General features: G+C 39.4%; 1 protein-coding gene across 1 annotated transcript; it reads left to right on the plus strand.

The window, feature by feature from the left end:
• The first annotated feature begins 517 nt into the window (after window positions 1–517).
• cdh17 (cadherin 17, LI cadherin (liver-intestine)) lies at window positions 518–18439 on the plus strand. The gene is made up of 19 exons (XM_084726871.1): window positions 518–600; window positions 2740–2809; window positions 3333–3428; window positions 4774–4911; window positions 5026–5161; window positions 7145–7303; window positions 7711–7863; window positions 9216–9421; window positions 9554–9685; window positions 9795–9945; window positions 11381–11590; window positions 11710–11786; window positions 11872–12060; window positions 13548–13792; window positions 15837–15967; window positions 16153–16377; window positions 16484–16594; window positions 17242–17355; window positions 17528–18439. Exons 2-19 carry the CDS (start codon window positions 2762–2764, stop codon window positions 17614–17616), a joined length of 2610 nt encoding a protein of 869 aa, XP_084582997.1. The 5' UTR covers window positions 518–600; window positions 2740–2761; the 3' UTR covers window positions 17617–18439.
• Window positions 18440–19743: the final 1304 nt, after the last annotated feature.

The following is a 19743-nucleotide window of genomic DNA, read 5'->3' on the forward strand; positions in this document are numbered from 1 at the left end:
GTAATCTGTTTGTCCTATTGTCTACACACCGCTCCTTATCAGGCACTGCTACTAATGGAAAATCTGACAGGAAACAGTGCAGAGGAGTGCGGGTCAAAGTCTGAGGGGAAATAAGAAACGTAAATGCTGAACTGAAGGTTTCTGGAGAAATTTGCCACATTTTAGTCCCCTTTTTGTTTGTCTTTTTTTGTTCATAATTCACACACACACGCTCTGACATGTTGAAATCTTGACTAATGTTTAGAGATTCCTTCAACTTGTCTGATTTTTGCAACTATAACCCACTAACAGGACTCAAACTATGAGCATTTGAGGATTTATTTAACATCAGTGACTTACATTAAGCACGTTGATAATAATGGACTTGTCTTTCATAATACTGTACTGTATCATTGTTCTGTTCTTCCTGTCTCCTTTCTCTCTCTTGTCACCCACCTCCCCCATTGGCTGGCTCTCCATGAGGGCAGGGTGATTAGACAATCATTAGATCCAATAAAACATAGCTGGTTAACACTGTGGTTAACGTTTGACCAAGACAGGATGGGACTGCTCAGATCACTCTGACTTCTCAGGAGTGACTCGCTCGATCTCCCCAGCAAGGTAAGACTCCTCACTCTCCTGTCGCACGGTTCTGGAAATATTGTGTGTTTGGAGTTGATTTTTGGAGGTGCAAATTGGACAGAAACTGGACTGACTCTGTTGGGTTTGAAAGGCTGTGTTTGATGTGTCGGATGCTTTGAGTTTGTTGCAGAAGTGCTGTGATCTTGACTTGACTTTGGCAGGGCCTTAGCATAAGGTGTTGGCATGTCTAACCGACAACCTTTGCTTCTTTTTTCTTCTTCATGGCTTCCTGGGTTGTTGGATCTCACCTGTACAGGACACTAGATGTGGTTTCATAGGAACTGAAATGTAGACTGACAAAGGTCATCCAGTCTTTGGACTAAATGGAGAAACAGAGGGCCTGCAACACCCGAATCAATGTGCCATGCAGTTTTTTTTACTTTGTCCATCAACCCCACTGTAAATAATATAAGTGCTGTATAATTATATAGCATATTTTCCTCACTGGAAGTCAGTTAAATCAGTGTAAGTGAATGCCTGTAAATTCATAATGGCAACAACGACTTTTCTAGTTAAACAATGTCAGTCAGCAGAGGTAGAGGTCAACATGGAGGCAGAAATACTCATACTTGGTTGGCAGTAAATTCAGACTACACCGTGTTCTGTTAATAAGGAGTGTAGCAGGGCGGCGACATTAAAAGGGTCCTGTGCTACAAAAAGGTCATTAGCCACAACTCAATGTCACCTTCACTTTTCTGTAGCAGCTGACTTCAACCTTCTTTGTCATTGGCACTTTACAAATCCCTTTGTCATTAATGAAAACATTCCTGATATATTTGATCATTTCTTGCATGTTATGTTAGTTGTGTTTGACATGAATGAATATCAGAATTTTTCTGTTGTTCAGTAATATTAATCAACTTAATTTTTATAGCACCTTTCATACAAACATGCAGTCCAAAGTGTGTTAGATGAAGGAAGAGGTTAAAAGCACTTCAGAATACTCACAGGGAGTTGCAGGCCTGTCTGGTGTTCTCAAGGGCAGGATTGTCTTGTCACAGGAAAGACTTGGAAAATTAGTCCAAAGTGTACTGGAGCACACAGGCTGAAGGCCTCAAACGTTTGTTCAGAATAACATTTCAACACCAGAGTCATCCGATTGCTGAGTACACATCTGGTGTCAAAATGTTGTGTCTTTAAAAGTTTGGTTTTCTCCTGTGACAAAGAAGCCCAAAGACAAAACAAAGAAAATTAACTCAAACAACTGTACATATATTCTGCTGTCATCTGAATTTTAGAACTGAAATTTCTTATTGAGAACTTATTTGAGACACACTGACTGAAGATTCAGTTGCAGAGCAGATCAGAGTCAATGACACATAAAATCAGGGCTGTAACTAACAATTATTTTCATTATTGATTAATCTGTTGATTATTTTCTCGATTAATTGTTTGGTATGTAACATGTCAGAAAATTATGAAAAATATTGATCAGTTTCCCAAAGCCCAAGGTGACATCCTCAAATGTCACGTTACACATTACTGTCATAGAGGAGTAAAGAAACCAGGAAATATTTACATTAAAGAAGTTGAAATCAGGATCGTTTCTTAACACAAAACCACCCATTTCCCGACTTGCACACACATGCTAATACCCAATCAATGACTCACTTTGTTACGCTAGACTCTGGCTACTGTAAAGTCTCTGAGGTCGCACACTTTGACCTTTGGAATCTGCGTCATATTGACACCCACTGTGGAAAAAAATCACCAAAGTCTGGTATTGAGTGTAAGCTCTGACTTTCTCCTGACACCCTGAGGTGGGTGGCTCACCTGGTGGTGTAGGTGGAGCTGCATGTATGAGCACTTTAAGTTCTTGTTCAGTTCAAAGTATGAAGCACAGGCAGATACAATACTCAAGGACAGGTTTCCTTCGGCACCAATAACTTATTGCATTAAACAAAGAAACTACTGTACCAATGCATGAACTGAGTAACTGTCCTCATCAGTTTTTATTATTTCTACAAGCGTGTGCATTTAACAGCAGAGGACAGTGGATAAAATTTAAAATCCTCCTCTTCATGTCACCTCAACCTCCTGCTTTCTCCTTCACAATTTTTTATAACTCCTCTCCCCCATATCTCCTCCTCCTCCTCCTCCTCCTCCTCCTCGTCTCAGTCTTCCTTCACAGACTACAATCATGACACCCATGGTGCATCTGTTGCTGCTCCCACTCCTGCTCAGCATTGTGAGTACATAACACGGCCAACTGCTGCTGCAATCCTTCAATGCATATTCATAGTAAATGTTCAAATACATAAACCTGTTAAACCAGTCAGTGTGGATTCATGTGTACATTTATTCACGTGCAGTTTATTGAACTGTTTAGGTAAATAACAACTAAATGAATGCCAACTTTTTGATGTGCAAGAAAATGTTGATAAGTGCAAGATTAAATAAATGTTTGCAAGAAACAGTTTTGTAACTTATTTTAAACATTAAAAGGAAGTGTAAAGTGTTACTAAACTGAGGTTTAGTCTGTTCTCTTTAGACTTTGCTCGTTTGTTCTGCAGTGTGATATAAGATTTCACATTGTTGGGTCATTTTGGTTCAATAAATAACTGAGCTGTAAAAACCTGCCCTCAATGCCTCACTGCATTCAGCTACAGTACAGAACTGAAGCAAAAGGGGCAAATGTGCGCATGATTCAGTTGTACCTCAGCCTGTACTGTATTTAATGACCTCTGACCTCTGTTCCTGTGCTCTGACAGGCTGCTGGGAAGGATCTGGAGGAAAAGAAGGGCCCATTTGAGAACACAGAGCTGGATGTGCCAGAAGGGACGCCAGAGAACTATCCCATATATCAGGTATTACACACATGACATCAGTGGTAGAAGGTAACTGGGTACATTTACTCAGGTTCTATACTGAAGTACAAATTTGAGGTACTTGTACTTTATTAGAGATTGTCCATTTATGCCGGAGGTCTTCGCAGTGGGAGGCAGGTCACAGGAAGTCATTCCTGCCTGCAGCCATCAAACTTTTTGAAGAAGGGAGCGTCAGACACTCAATAGACTGGCGCTGGGACTTATTTCATCACTTTCAGCAGCTAATTATTATTTACATAGCATTATATCTTCAACTGTGCAATATTGACCCAACAGTACAGTAATTCTGTGCAATAATAATCCAACAGTGCAGTACTCTGATTTACACTGGCATCGTTACTGCATTTATTTATTTATGCTTTACATTTGAACCAACGAGCACTCTTAGTGATACAAACCCAATTCCAAAAAGGTGGGATGTTGCAAATTAAAACAGAAGGCAATGAGTTACAAAAACCGTAAATGCAGTACAAAGACAATATATTTAATGTGCATACTAACTTTATTTATTTGTTTTTGTGTGTTTACCACAGTGATGTGTCAACTTTTCTTTTAACAACACTCAGTAAGCATTTGGGCACTGAGGACACTAATTTGAAAGTGAAATTCTTTCTCATTTTTGCTTGATACACGACTGCTCAACAGTCTTAAAGATTAAATATCTTGTCTTTGTACTGTATTCAATTGAATGCAAGTCGAAAATGATTTGCAAATCATTGAGTTCTGTTTTACACGCTTACAGTATTTATAAATCACATATTATTATTATTGTTTACGTACTCTGTTGGATATATTGTAGTATACATATATATTTTTTACAAATTCCTTATTTGTCTGTTGTCTATATATTGTAGTACAATGCACATATTTTACATACTTTTTATTTATATGCTTACTATTTCTATGTTATTATAATTTCTGTATGCTTATATAGATGTCTTTTTTTAATGGGAGCAACTCTAACATGACCCAGTTTCCCCCTGGGGATCAATAAAGAATTTCTGATTCTGATTCCTTTTGTGTTTAGTTTTAACTAAACTATCAAACATATTGATGCATAAATATTAACAATCTGGTGATATAAAAGGGAATAGTTTTTTGAAGGACAGGTACTTTTACTTTTGCTGCGTTAAGTACAGTTGTACATTTTATTGACTATACTTCTGTACTTTTACTTAAATAAGAGTTTTAAGTATGTCTTCCACCACTGCATACCAGCTGAGAATGCAACTGTTTAGTTTCCCTTTAATCTGTGCTGTAATGAAGAATCAACCAGCTGATCTGTTATTGTTCTCACGAGTCCTCCCCATGTTTCCCTCCACAGTTTCAGGTGACCAATCCAAGTGTAGATGGTTTCAGGCTGACTGGAGAAGGTAGGGAAGACATCAAGATTTCAAAAGACGGCTGGCTGTACCTGGAGAGACCTCTGGACTGGTCACGAGACAACCACTACATGATCATGGTGAAGTGGTCTTCTCTATTCTTATGGACACACAGAGAATTATACTTGTGCATTGTAGCGTCAATAAGTGTATTTATGTGTGCTTTGTGTTTGTGTGTGCGTGATTATATCCAGGTGGAGGCGTTGGCAGGTGATGAAGTAGTGGATGGCCCAATTTCTGTGATCATAAATGTGTTGGACATCAACAACAACGCCCCGTACTTCAACCAGACTGTCTACACAGCTATGGTTAGAGAGCACAGTGCAGCAGGTGTGTGTGTTTTATAGCACTCAAAGCTACTACAAGGAACTCAGTTATTTTGTTGATTTTAGAGGCCACAGGGGAGAACAGCTGTAGCGTTTCCACCGTCATAACCATAAAATGTGATGTCAAAAAGAGAATTATCTAAAGAAAAATCCTGCTTCTTTTTAACTGGCTAAGGAATTATTCACTGTAACTTTGCCTCAGTAACTGTAAACATAAGCTTCTTTGATTTAATGAGAATCCGACTTGATGGCAGGCATCAAGAATAACTACACAGAAATAGCTGATCTTCTTGTCCTGGTCCTGTTTGTTTATGTTGGTCATATAGAGGCATCATTATTAAACTGGGACTTTCTCCTAATCAGTTAAAACGTCTTGTAGTATGATTAAGTACAAGGAGAGAGAGCACTACAGCATTAGAACAGTTAGTATGGTCATAGAGGTTTTGAACACTTAAGGCAATGAGTTTTGAGTTTTGAGTTTTGAGTTTTGAGTTGTCGTGTTAAACCGTTGGTAGGCTCTTAAATGTATGTACATGCACGTCCATACTCGTGAACATCAGCAAGACAAACAAAACAGGGAACCACTCATGAAAAAAATCACTTCATAGCACTACAAGAGGTCAGAAACTCCACCGGGCATCTTTAATTTTACTGACAATGATTTTCTAAAGTGGTGTTTCAGTACACTATGTAAGTCAAGAGTTTTATTGAGATACAGGAAGGTTTTATTAGGTAAAATGTTGCTCCTTGGCAGTGGACTTTAATGCATTACAACAACATTTCTTTCCTGCATTACAGCTGTATAGCTATGCAATGATACTCTTTTTTTATTGACATTCAGCTAACACATTTCTATAATGTGAACTTCAAATATTGAATGCACACATCATCCATTCATGTTATGTTTATGTAAAATAGTAGATTTGTAAAACACGAGGACATAAATAATTCCAATTTATGGTGGCATAGATATGCTGTTATCATCTAGCTTTCATAAATGTCCACTCTAATGTCCATCCATGCATTTCAAGATAAAGGCCTTTTGAGCAGCTACCAATAATATATTTAATAAATATTTATCTCATTTCAAATATTCTTGAGGTACGAGTCCAAAAAATACGCCAAAATCTTACTCTCTGTGGGTACATGACATTTGAAAATATCTTGTAAGGCACTTAATGATTTGTATCTAGATAATTTTCATATGCTACTAAAATGAAGAGAAAACAGTGGCTGTCTTAAACATTAGAAACCTCTTGTAAAAAACTACAAGCTGGTGTGCATTTGAATGTGTCTGGCAATAAAATAAAGTACAACCAATGTGTCGTTCACAAACGAAAACATCTAAAAACACCACTGTGGTTCTGTAAGACTATCCTCTAAAACAGAGTTTCCTGAACTTTGTTTTCTGGGGACCTACTTTTTAAAAAAAACACTGCAACCCAGTTCAGAACAGGCTTTATCTATAAATGTTGGAAAGAGTCGTGCATAAATTATTGCCATTTCCTTATCACCCTATTTTAAGCATGTTATTTACTTTAAATAGAAATGAGAAATAAATGCATTTAGGCTGAGTCAACAGGCCATCTTTTTTTTTATTTCCTCTCATGAGTAAAACAACAAAGCAACATTTTAGCTGACTTTATAAATGACACAAAATAAGTGCATTTAGGCAGAATTAACAGGTTCTCATTTTTTTTCTCTAATCAGTAAAACAACATACACGTTTGAATTGCTTTATTAAAGGTTTACTGCAAATAAAAAGTTGAAATAAAAGACAATGGAAGAAATAATGCAAATTTCTTCCAAGTAAAATCTGCTGTGATCCAGCTGTGGGTCCCAGTGTCTGTGGATAACTGCTCTAAAGGATTCTTGGCATGCATGTGGGTGAAGCTATATGTTCACTGAACGCTTCTCTGTTTTGAAATACTCAGGTCAACATGTCATAGTGGTGTGACTTCAACATCAGGTTTGTCTGTTGTGCCAGGTGTCCCATTTACCCGCGTGTTTGCGTTGGATCGGGACGACCCACAGACCCCCAACGCTCATCTGAGCTACAGCCTGGTCAGCCAGATCCCCAACAGGCACAACACCCTCCTGTTCCAGATCGACCCTAACACTGGAGAGATCTCCACCACAGAAGAAGGTAGCAACACAGCAGACACACACACCTCAACGCACAGACATGAACCCAGATATCAGAAGTACGTGCGCTGTCCGTGGGAAAGTCTATAATCTGTCCATTTCTGCCTGTAATCTGGCAGTATAGTGCCGCTGTAAATCCAGATTACACAGCTCATCTTATGTGCTCAAGATTAATGCTGACTGGAGGCAGATTGCCTAAATGTGTCGCGTGATGTTGATCACAGATTAGTCTGAGTGTGTGTGAGCATGTGAAGATGCCTGCTTACATCTGTGAGAGGAAGTTTTGATCACATTTCTCAGACAGCCTTGACACAGCAGAAATGTTCTTCCACCAATCAATATGAAAACATGTTTGCAATATGTGGAATCATACTGAACAACATTTGATCTATATGTGTTCTTTGACAGGGAAAAAAATGATTAAGTCCAGAGAAGGCCTACTGTACAGCAGAGGAGAGGATCGGAGCATCGACTCTCTGAGGACAAAGTTTGACGACTTCTGTCCAGGACACAAGGGACCTTATGAAGCAAATCCCTTCTTCACTTGTGTGGAGAGAGCAGGTCTGTGTACAGATGTGTCCAGTGTAGAGCTGCAAACATTAGTCAAGTAGTCAAAGTTAAGAAAAAAAAAAATCAAATGCTGAGCAATATTATCATCCATGTTTTGTGTGAGTCTGAGTTTTGTGTTCTCTGCAAATCTATAAAGCTCTTTTAGTTTGTCTGACATAAACCAGACCGCAGGGACATTTCAGCATGTTCCACATTACCAATATGTGAAAAGGTTAGAACATGATGCACAGTGGCCGCGGTGTCAGGTGGTTTCCTGTTGTCAGAATGAACCAATCTGTTTCTCTGATTGCAAGAACATTTGAACATTAATAATCTCTGGTTCTCATAGCCCTCTATGATAGTAAACTGACTTTATATGAATTCAACTGACTATTTTCTGACAGTTTATAATTTAAATAATGAATGCAACTTGCAAATATACAGTAGTGAGCAATTCAAGTAAAGAATGATTCGACAGCTTCGGGGTCTCATGGATGAGAAACATATGACCAAAGAATTTAAAAACAAAAGTCATGATAATACAATAATAAAATATTTTTACAATATAAGATAAACTTTATTTAACAAAAACATGGCATACATGAACAGAAAACAGGCAAAACAGTACACACAGAACAAACACAACACCACTGTTACATTAAAACTAGTACACACACACACACACACACACACACACACACACACACACACACAGTAGATCCTCACAGCTTATGTTAGCCAAACAACCCAAACACGTAATAAAACACTGAGGGATTTAAAAGAAGAAATACTTGATTCCTTTTCATATACACAAGTTAATATCATTATTATTATATACGGAGAACCTGGCAGCTTCTCTGGATAATTAAAAAAAGAAAATAATTTAATTCACTTCACTTCTCAGTGAAATACATTTTTTTTAGGGCTACAGTTATAAAATCTTCTGAAGAGTTGAGAACCACTCATCCACAGTGTGGCCTGTGGCTCACAACTGTTCAGATGAACTCTTGTGTATTTCTGAGATCTTAAAAGTCGTGAGTGATCCCAGTCGAGGGATTTGTGGTGCATAAAAGTTAGAACATGTGGTGACAGCTGGGGTCAGTGCAGATGAACACAGACTGTACCGACTGTCAGTGATTAGTGCAGCTTGTGTGATTTATTGGGTGTTGGGTGTTGATGAGTTCAGCCAGGGAGAGTGGGATAAGCGGTTACTAATTTCTATGATCGGGTCAAGAAGAAACGCCTCGAAGGCTGTGTCCACGTGACTCAACTTCACAAAATTAGAGATGTTTTAATCAAAGTTTATCTTTTTGTTGCCTGTACAAATATTTCAACCTTAATCTTCCTCTGTGGTGTCATGTCAGAAATGAGGAGGAGGAATGTGGACCCTCTGGAGGACCCCGACTACACCCTGATTGTGCGTGTGCAGGACCTGGGAGGAGAGGTGCAGACTGCACTGAGTGGAAACGCCAGAGTGCAGATTGTTGTGCAGCAGAACCTGTGGGTCAATCCTGGACCGATAACTGTGCAAGAGCACTTAAAGGAAACATACCCCATGCCTATTGCTAAGGTGTGGTGGGTTGCCAAATCTGCACAAATCTCACAAATGCAGACAGATTAAAGTAAAAAACACAGATTGTACCAACTATATCCAGTAACTGACCATCCCACACTGGCCTCTTTGCTTCCTTTTTCAATCTAGGTCCAGTCTAATGAGCCCAACGCCGTCTACAGGCTGGTGCAGAAAGAGCGAGAGCTGAAATTCCCCTTCCAGATCACAGAAGATGGAGAAATACATCTGACAGAGGAGCTGGACAGAGAAGACAAGGACAATGTACATGACACATGCTTAGTTTGCTCAATAAATCTCTCATATCTCATGCAGAAAAAATAACAACTAACTCCTGAGCATTGTTCTTGAACTTGTGTTGGTTCTGTTTCAGTACATCCTGGTGGTGCTGGCAACAGATAACAGTGGCAACGAGGTGGATCCGCCCATGGAGATCCAAGTCGTGGTGGAGGATGTGAATGACAACGCACCCGTGTGTCCAAGTGATGAAACTGTGTTTGAGGTGCAGGAAGATGAGACTGTGGGTAAGAAGTGTGTGTGATTATTACATAACCATGAAACCTGAACCATTCATGGAGCAGAGTGTGCTACAGGTTTCCTCTTTCAACGTATTTCCCAAACATCTATTCTCTTGCTCTGTTGCTACACCTAAGAACACTCTAAAGAGCGAGTGAAATGTTCTGTTACAAGTAAAAGTCTAATTAAAAGTAAAAGTCTGCATTCAAAATTTAAATTGAAAGCTACTACGAGGAACTTTCATAGTGTGTTGATTCTGGTGTCCCTTATGGAAAAAACAGTAGTGTTTCCAACACCATAACCACAAAATATAACATAAAAAATAAAATAATGTCACTACACTTCTCTTTTTAACTGACTAACATATGACTCACTGTAACTTTGCCTGTGAAAATGTAAACACATCTGATTTCATGGAGAATCTGACACAGTTGCAGGCATTAAAGCAGCAGTAGGTAGAAAGCCTAGAAAACACTTGATTGTTGAGTCTCATCCCCGGGACGTGAGTTGGGTTTCGTTTTCTCCATCCTAGGCCCCTCCTGCCAGAGAACATATGCACGTGTAGGCACACAACGCTTTACCGAGGCAATCATGCATGTGTGTTTAAGCCTCTGACAGCACTCACCAGTTCTTTTCTGTTTGTCCCTCCTGTCTCATTTCTTTCCCCTCTCTTCTTTGTACATTCAAGAAGCATACTTCAAACATATTACTCCTCCGCAGTCAGCATGCAGGGAAAGACTAATAAGCATACTGTAAACAGCCGAGCACGGTTGGCCAGGCTCCCTGCTGTAGGATGAGAAGTGACAGTGAAGGTATATCTGCTTTTTAATGCCAAAAGTTTGAAACATAAACTGTCTCCTCTCGCCAGTAAGGGTGTCAGAGCATCAGAGCAAAATCAGTGTGACCCCGGTGTTTTTTTTTTTACCTCAGAAGCTCCAGTCTGTCACCAGCCCTCTCCTGCAGAGCTACCCGGTTCACAGCAGCTGTCTGTCAGCTCTGTACTCAGCTCTGCCCCACGACAGACGTGAATAAACGCAACTGAAGATAAAGTCAAAAGTAACCGTGTAAGATGAGAAACTCCTGGACTGAGCATGTTGCTCATTAGCTGGACTCTCTTTCAGATCCCCATTCTGATAATTCAGTTTTATAGCAACGTTTCCTGCAAGGAAAAGGAGTCTGGTTTTCTCTCAGACCGTTTGATTTACAATATACTGAAAGCTTATTAGGGATGCAAAAAATGTCACCTACCCTAGCTTTAAAATGTGGTAATGATGGTACCTTATTTGATTTATTCCACGATTTTATCTATACGTAAGGGAAATCCCCGGTGTACTTTCTATTTTGTAAGGGGTCATGAGAAAAAAATGAGAACCTCTGGAAAAAACATTTTTTAAGTTGTAAGAAAATTAAAGAATAGCTTTTGTTCTTACGCTCTGGTTCCAGGTACCATAGTAGGACAGCTGTTGGCCCATGACGCAGACGAAGTGGGGACACTGAATGCTCAGCTGGCCTACACCATCATATCCCAGGATCCAGACACCGCATCCAAGACGTTCTCCATCGACGGTGCCTCTGGAAGTATTCAGACATTACACCTGCTACAGAGAAAAGTACATCAGGTGTACAACCTTTTGGTCAAAGTCAGTGACCCAGGTAACACACACACACTCACACACACACACACACACACACACACACATAGCATCATGCAAACACATCTGTAAATGGGGATTCGTCTCAGGTGTTAAGTACTTTTGGCTTTTGTCTCACAGCTTTCAGCACTAACTGTAGGGTCGTCATCAAGGTCATTGACGTCAACAATGAGATGCCTCTGTTTGAGAAGAAGGAGGTAAGTATGTGACCCACCTGTGTCTTGTTTCTCGTGCTGTTTGATGGTTTTCTTTACGTTCCTGCGTGTGTGTGTCTGTGAGCAGTACAGTGCTGACCCTCTCTCAGAGGACTCTCCTGTGGGACACACAGTGCTGACCATCAAAGCAACAGATGCTGATGACCCAGAAAGCGGCAGCTCCTTGATCAACTTCTTCATCTCTGCTGGTGATGATGATAACGTTTTTACTGTGGAATCTGACGGCAAAGGCACTGGCTACCTGGTCATACAAAAGGTATAGTATCTATATTCTCTACATATATTCTGCATGAACCAGAGTTATTATACTTTTTGCATTTTTCATTAGTTTTTATTTAGTTTAGTTTCAGTTAGTGTCAGAGTGCATTTGCTTGTTTCAGTTTAGTATATAATTTTAAAAATGTTTATGTTTATTTTTAATTTAATTTGTATGAAATTCAGTTCTAGTTTTTGTTTTAATCGGCAGGGAAACATTTTAAAACTTCAGAATTAGTTCCTGTCTGTTTAAGAGTCATAAGAATTTGTTTATAATGTTTTAGAGGGAGTAGATGTTTATAATGGTCACACTGAGCAACATGTTAAGACAATGAGACAGGCGGTCACTGAACTTAAACTACAGAGTGTGTGTTTTCAGAGCAGTGGGCTTTTGTTTTCAGGATAACAGGCTTTTTTTTACATTGACAGACAACTGACAACCATAAACAGCTGATCAACTTACAGTTTAGGACTTGTCACAAAATCAATTTATATTATGCTGGCCCTGTGCTTCTATGGTACTTGAGTCTGGGGAGGTGGGAGCGCGAAACAACTTGCTTCAATCATTTTTTAACAGATTGTATATTAAATAGGATTTTAAACTGTTTTGATATTCAGTCTATGGCTCTAACTCACTATTTGGACTACAGAAAGTTTATAAAATGTGAGCCTTTGCAGGTTTTCTCTGATTTATATATTTATACATTTTACATCCTTGGACTGTTGGTTTTTCTAATTTCTGACATTTAAATCATGAATGTACCAACTTTCACAAAATAATCAATGCAACCCTACTCAAGAATGTATCACACAAACAAAATTTTTAACAAGTCGGCATAGTTAAAGGAGCAGTATGTAGCCATTGCGCATGCAGCAATTAAAGCACAGCTTTCTGCATGTGCAGTTGCTACTTATTGCTCCTTTAACTATGCTGACTGTAAAATTTTACATTTTTACATGTTTTGTAATTGTGCGATATATTCTTCAGTAGAGTTCCATTGATTTTTTTTGTAAGATTTGGTAAATTCTTGGTTTAAATGTGTAAACATGCAAAATTTATGAATATATAAATCAGAGAAAACCTGCAAATCCTCAAATTTTACAAGTTGGAACCAGCAATTTTTCCCTGATAAATGACTCAGTCAATATCAACATAGTCGGCGATACAAACAAACATTAAAAATATGATTTATTATTTTATGAAAATCATCCTCCCTGATAGCCGCTGTTCCCAAGAGTGTAAGCCAACTCTAGAGCTCCTTGATCTCTCTTCTTACTGCTTGTGTTTTAGATGTGTTTTGAAATAATAATGTAAATATCAGTAATTATGTAGTGCAATTTGTGACTCTTGACTGTAAAATGCTTTCAATGCATAGAGAGCAGAGAGTGTGTGTAAGATTCTGTGTAGTGACCTTCCTGTAGTGATCTTAACATGACCTTCCTGCTTCCTTCCTGCTTTTTCTAACCTGCCTGATTGTCTCCTAACAGCCTCTGGACTTTGAGTCCTCTTCCACCTACAATCTCCAGATTGATGCTCGTAACCCAGAGCCTCTGATGAAAGGTCTGGAGTACGGCAGCGACTCCACAGCCTCCGTCTCCTTGTCTGTCACTGATGTGGATGAGGATCCAGAGTTCAGTCTGGACGTCCTGCATGTGACTGTCCCTGAAAACACCACTAAGGGATCAGTGCTGCTCACTGTGGAGGCAATGGATCCAGAGGGCAAAGAGATCGGGTAAACACACACACATTTTACCTTATTAGACCTTATTGTCATCAGACCCCATGAAAAGACCAAAATCAACAACAAATTAATAACATCAACCACCTATAATCTTCCAAAAGTGTTGATTTTGAAGTGAGCGTTTAGTAATGCTGCAAAATGTGGACATTGTTATCATAATTTTTCAGTTGAATTACCAAGGTTGCTTTGGTCCAGTTACTTCATCTGCTTCATCTTTCAGCTGTTAATTCATTACCTTTAGCTAATTATTTCAATCATTCAAGGGCACAGATCTCAGTACAATTTAGGAGGGAGCAGTGGTGAAAGACTCATCTGCTCTGTGATTTATTCACATTAAATAAACACCCTCTGCGGTCTTTCAGGTGGACAGACTATTAAACCAAACTCCATTCTAAAAGAAGGTATTTTATGGTAGAACGCATTTTTCATTTTTCATTCATTTTCCAGAACAAAAACTTAGTTACATCACCACTAAGACTTTCTTGTGATTCACTTTGATATGTAGGCACAGTCAGTTCAGATGTCTTTTACTCAGTAACATCATTAACTGAGCTGTGAAGTGTTTGCTGCAGACATATTGTACACCTAATGACAGGTCCAGCACTGCAGCACACTCATTTTCACCGGACGAAAGTGTCATATGCAGTTCATACCACCGGATAGGACAGGTTGTGTTTATGTGTACATTTTTTAAAAAGTGAGGTCAGGTAGGCGGGAGCAGTTTTAGTTGCTGATTTGTAGGCAAGTGTCAGGGTTTAAACTTTGATGCGGGCAGCGACTGGGAGCCAGTGGAGTGATCTGAACAGCGGAGTGACGTGCTTTTCTTGGATGTGCTGCCATAGAGGTTTGAATGTGGATGCTGGGCGGCCTGCCAGTAAGGAGTTGCAGTAGTCAATGCGTGATATTACGAGAGCCAGAACCAGGAGTTGTGCTGCTCAGATAGGCAGGGTCTGATCTTCCTGATGTTGTACAGGGAAAAACAGCACGACTGAGAAATTGAGGCCACGCTGACCTCAAAGGTTAGTTGATCATCAGTCATGACGCTGAGGTTTCGAGCAGACTTTCTAGGTGTAAGCTGGGTGGATTCGAGTTGGACACTGATTTCTTGTCGCATAGAGGGACTGGCTGGGATGTCAAGGAGCTCAGTTTGGGAGAGGTTAAGTTGAAGGTGGCGTTCTTTCATCCATGTTGAGATATCAGCTAGGCATGACGAGATGCGAGCAGAGACTATGTGGTCTTCTGGAGAGAATGACAGGAAGAGCTGGGTATCATCAGGATAGCAATGGTTTGAGAAACCAGAGGAGTGGATTATTGCACCAACTGAGGTGGTGCATATTGAGAAGAAAGGAGGGCCAAGCATTTACCACTGTGGAGAAGTTGTGCAGTTTCCACACATAATATAATAATTTTGTAGAAAGTTGGCGACAGACTGATGCATTGCTGCTTTTGGTCTTTTCATTAGATTTGCTGACAATAGTGGTCTTATGCTTTAAGATGCAGTTTCCATAAAGTCACTAGATTCTGGCTTCAGGAACTTTACTCATGAAATACGGTTATTTAAAATTTTTCCACAAGTACGTACCAAATTAAACTTGAAATCCACTTTCAACAAAGATAATAAAGCCTAAACAGAGGTATGTTTGACTTATGGGGCGTTTTTGGCTGGTGGGTGGCAACTTCCAAAATGGGTGAAAGCTGTTTCCCAAATACAGACAACACTGACACTACGTCCATGTTCTTCTGCAATTTTAAGCGCTGGACTCGAACAAGATGTACTGCGTGATAGAAAACCGAACACGCACACACATGCATAGCTTTCATAGTTTAGGAACTGGTCCACCTGAACAGCTTTGTTTTTAAGGTTAATGCTCCCTACTGGTGGCTAGTTTCGAGGTTTCATCTGTTGGGATCACGTGTACCCAAAACAGACTATTGATTTGTTTTGACTACCATTATTTCCCCTGGGCCCTGTTTCGGTGTCTGGTGTAGCGTTGGATGTGCTCTAATGTCTGCTCACTATGTGTGTGTTGTACAGTTTTAAGTTGGATGGTGACAAGCAGGGCTGGCTGGAGATCGATGCTGCCACAGGACAGATCAAGACCAAAGACAAGCTGGACAGAGAGATCGTGGAGGCTTTCGATGTCACTGTCATTGCATTTGAGAAGGGTAAGACTCAAATCGCAGCTTATTGGAGTGTTTTTGTGTTGTTGATCAGTTGCTATAAAGGCTACACAGGTTTTAAATAAATTCTAGCTAACAACGCTTCTTAGGTTCTGTGATTTTTAATTTAAAAGTAGAAGTTGCAGTTGAATTAAGTTATTAAACTTAATGAATCTGATTTCTCTCTGAAGGGAACCCGGACAAGTCTTCTGAGCGTGTCTTGTCTGTGACACTGCTGGATGTGAATGACAACTACCCTGTACTGATAGAGGACCAGGCCTTCATCTGTGTGAAGAAACCTGAACCTGTCATCATCAGGGCCAAAGACGGAGACAGCGCTCCCTTCTCTCAGCCCTTCACCTTTAGCTTTGAAAAGGGCAGGAAATCTCAAAACTGGGATCTGACCACTATTGATGGTACACAAACTATACTGTGCTAAATAAATTAGAAGGTGATGTAAAACTGAAAAGTTGCACAGTCGGATCACCGTGATCATCTTGTTTCCTTTTGTATGTCATGCAGGTACATCAGCTAGACTGACCCTGAAGAGAGTGCCAACTGCAGATAAAACCTTCGTAATCCCCATTGACATTAAAGACAAAGCAGGCATGGGAGTCACACATGGATTTAATGGTGAGAATAAGTTTAAAGGGTATGTCTGGCAACCAAAACCGTGAAAAGATGGAAAAACAACAATGAATTGGTCCTCACAAGTATTGTCTGTTAATACTCACTAGAGCACAAAATGTGTATTAATTACACACGGAAGGGTAAACGTCCAATGCCTGATGCCGTGAGCAGACTTTGCAACACGAGGGGGATGTTCAAATAGGCTCATCTTGTAAACACAGTAATCACGAACTCATTTAAATGCAGCGCTTTATCGTATGGTAACTATTTCAACTATTTCCATTAGCTGACCATTCCAGCTGTTTCTTCAATACTTTTACCTAACTTTTCCAACAATTTGTTTAGGTAACCCTAAAAACAGTTTATTATTACTTTTACCTAACTATTTTAACTGTTTATGCATTCATTTATGCAATTATTTGAGCTGTATGTCCTCCTTTGAAAGAAAAAGAAAAGATAAAAGATAAATGTTCACAGACAGGCTTCATGAGATAAGACACTGGTTGTTGATAATGTACAATAAATACATTGTTGGTTTGTGTCTTTTCATGGGATTTGTTGACAGAAAAATATAGATGAATTTTACTTCAGCTTCATCTTTTTAAGTGAAACGATGACACTTTTCTGCATCATGTTTCTTCTCTCTATAGTGAGAGTATGTAACTGCACAGAGCTGGGCTACTGCTACATTGAACCAGAACAACGTGGCTTTTATGGAATGGGAACCACCATCGGGATCCTGGCCGGCACCATAGGCTTCTGCGGTAAGTCTGACAAACCTCACATCAAAGTCAGTTATCTGGTAAAACCAGTTCACACTTAAACCTGTATGTCCTCTATACCGTGCACTCTGATGTTTTTGTGTTGATGATGCTGATTTCATTTTGTTCCTTGTTGTGACTGACTTCACTTTTCTCTTTTTTTGTCTCGTTGCAGTTCTTGCATTCATCATAGTGATCAAACGTGCTAATAAAAAGGGCAAGAAGCAAGTCCCGACTGACGAGGAAGATAGGAACAACCTGTAGACACTACACACACACACACACATTTGTACATCTATACTTGTAAGAAGGCTCACTGATATAATATATTCCTTACTGCTGGACCTTCGCCATCACATCTACATGCCTAACCTGAACCTAGTTCTAACCCTTAAACCAAGTTTTAGCCCTTATTTTACTGTTCCTTTTTAACATCTTGCCAGGGACAACAGAAAAATAAAATATTTTTTTCTGTTGAGCAGAAATCATTTTCCCTGTCAAATAAAGTAATAAAATATAATAAATTTATATTTAAAAAAAAAACTTACCAGCACAAGAGCAGAAGTGAGGACTGAATTTACCACCAATCTCTCTCTCAAGGTCTAAAAGTTTAACTAGTTCTCACAAAGGTAGATGTACACACACACACACACACACACACATTTACTTTAGCTTATTTTATTTTATTTACAAGAGGGAGTTGAGCTTGATTAATGAGTGCAGTGCATACTTAATTAAACTGGTGGCCCCATGCTAATCATGCATCTATCAAGCTTGTTAGTGTAATTTATTTAAATTTCACTCCCAGACTCAGGTTGTTTCATTAGCAGGTTCATGATATCACAGAATTCGATTCAGGGTTTTTCTTTTATTTTTTGTGGCCTGGAGCTTGTTTTGTTATTCTCTTCTGCTTGAATGTAATGGCTAACTGTTGAATGCTGTGCAACAACTGGAAATGTCGTTATTGTTGAGAAACATCTTAAACCCAGTGGTCAGAGTCTGTCTGTGTAATGAACAGTGATTACTGTGTTTTATAAAGAGCAATTACTGCTCCATTTCCCAAATAAACAAAGTTACTGGGAACCACTTTGGTTTATTATCATTCTTTATGCAGGGTTGGTAGGGTTACTTTAAAAATGTATTCCAGTACAGTTACTAATTATTTGTTACAAAACATGTAGTCAGTAATTTAACTCCAAGTATCACAATATTAAAGTCATTACTTTCCATTACTTTTGGATTACCTCAATCCCAAATATGGTGAAACTGTTGAGCCTCACAGAAAGTTTTATGTTCATGGTAGGTTTATTGTTTGTCCAGCTATAGTGGTAATTGTGCACTTTACTTCGTTAAGTATGCTATTCACACTCACCACTCAAACTTAAAGTTAACTGATCTGATAATCCCTAATCTTCTTCCAAAATCAAATTAAAGCAAACCAAATAATTTAATAAAGTGTGTATATATATATATATCATAAATCCTTAAAGAATACATTTTTACCAAAAAATTAAGTTAAAGTGTTGGTGTTAATACTTTTTAATATTTTTGGTAGGTTTGATAGTTCTCAGGAATGGGTGTATTACTAAATGTATCTGTAATCTAATTACATCTTTTTTTCCATAACAGTTCCTTATTTTTCTATATCCTAAATAAGTAATCCTGTTACATGTAATCTGTTACTCTCCAAGTCTGTCTGTGTGTACATGTCAGGGCAGATGTGTGGTGCTGCAGGTGATCTGTGATATAAGACATGAGCATTCACAACTCAATACATCCTGTCTGCTCTCTTTCTTCAGGCCTAATGTTCAGACGTCTAACTAACATTTCTTCTGCACTCACTGTTGCGTCCCTCTTTTTCTTGCCCCTCCCTGGCGGTGTGTGTCACTGAGCAGTCATGGCCGCAGCGTTGCCGCTGCAGAGAGTGATGCTCTGAGTCATCTCTGAGACGGTGGGAGACGGACTACATGTTGTTAGAACTGCTGAAAGGAGGGTGGCGTGATTGTGGGCTTTTATGCAGCACAAAGAGGCTGCCACACACACTCAAGACACACATACATGTGAGAGTTGAATGTGAGAGCCACATGTGCTGCCACGACCATGTCCAGTCCATGTGCCACTGCGTCTGTATGTGTGAGTCATCGTACGGTCTGGTGCAGCTTCCAGTGTCAGGGACTGAGCTACAGCCTCATAACATCAAACTCAACATGGAGTCTCTCCAGTGTTTATGTCTGCACTCTCTCCACGCCTGTATCCCAGCAACACTTTCCACAACAACACACACACACACACACACACACACACACACACACACTCACACATTCTGGTGGAAGAAGTTGAAAGGTTGAGGGACAGATGAGCAGAGGTGGAGGAAAGACAGGAAGAGTAAAC

This window comes from Lutjanus erythropterus, chromosome 9 (genome assembly GCF_056507025.1).
Source record: "Lutjanus erythropterus isolate fLutEry1 chromosome 9, fLutEry1.hap2, whole genome shotgun sequence".
Lineage (NCBI taxonomy): Eukaryota > Metazoa > Chordata > Actinopteri > Lutjaniformes > Lutjanidae > Lutjanus > Lutjanus erythropterus.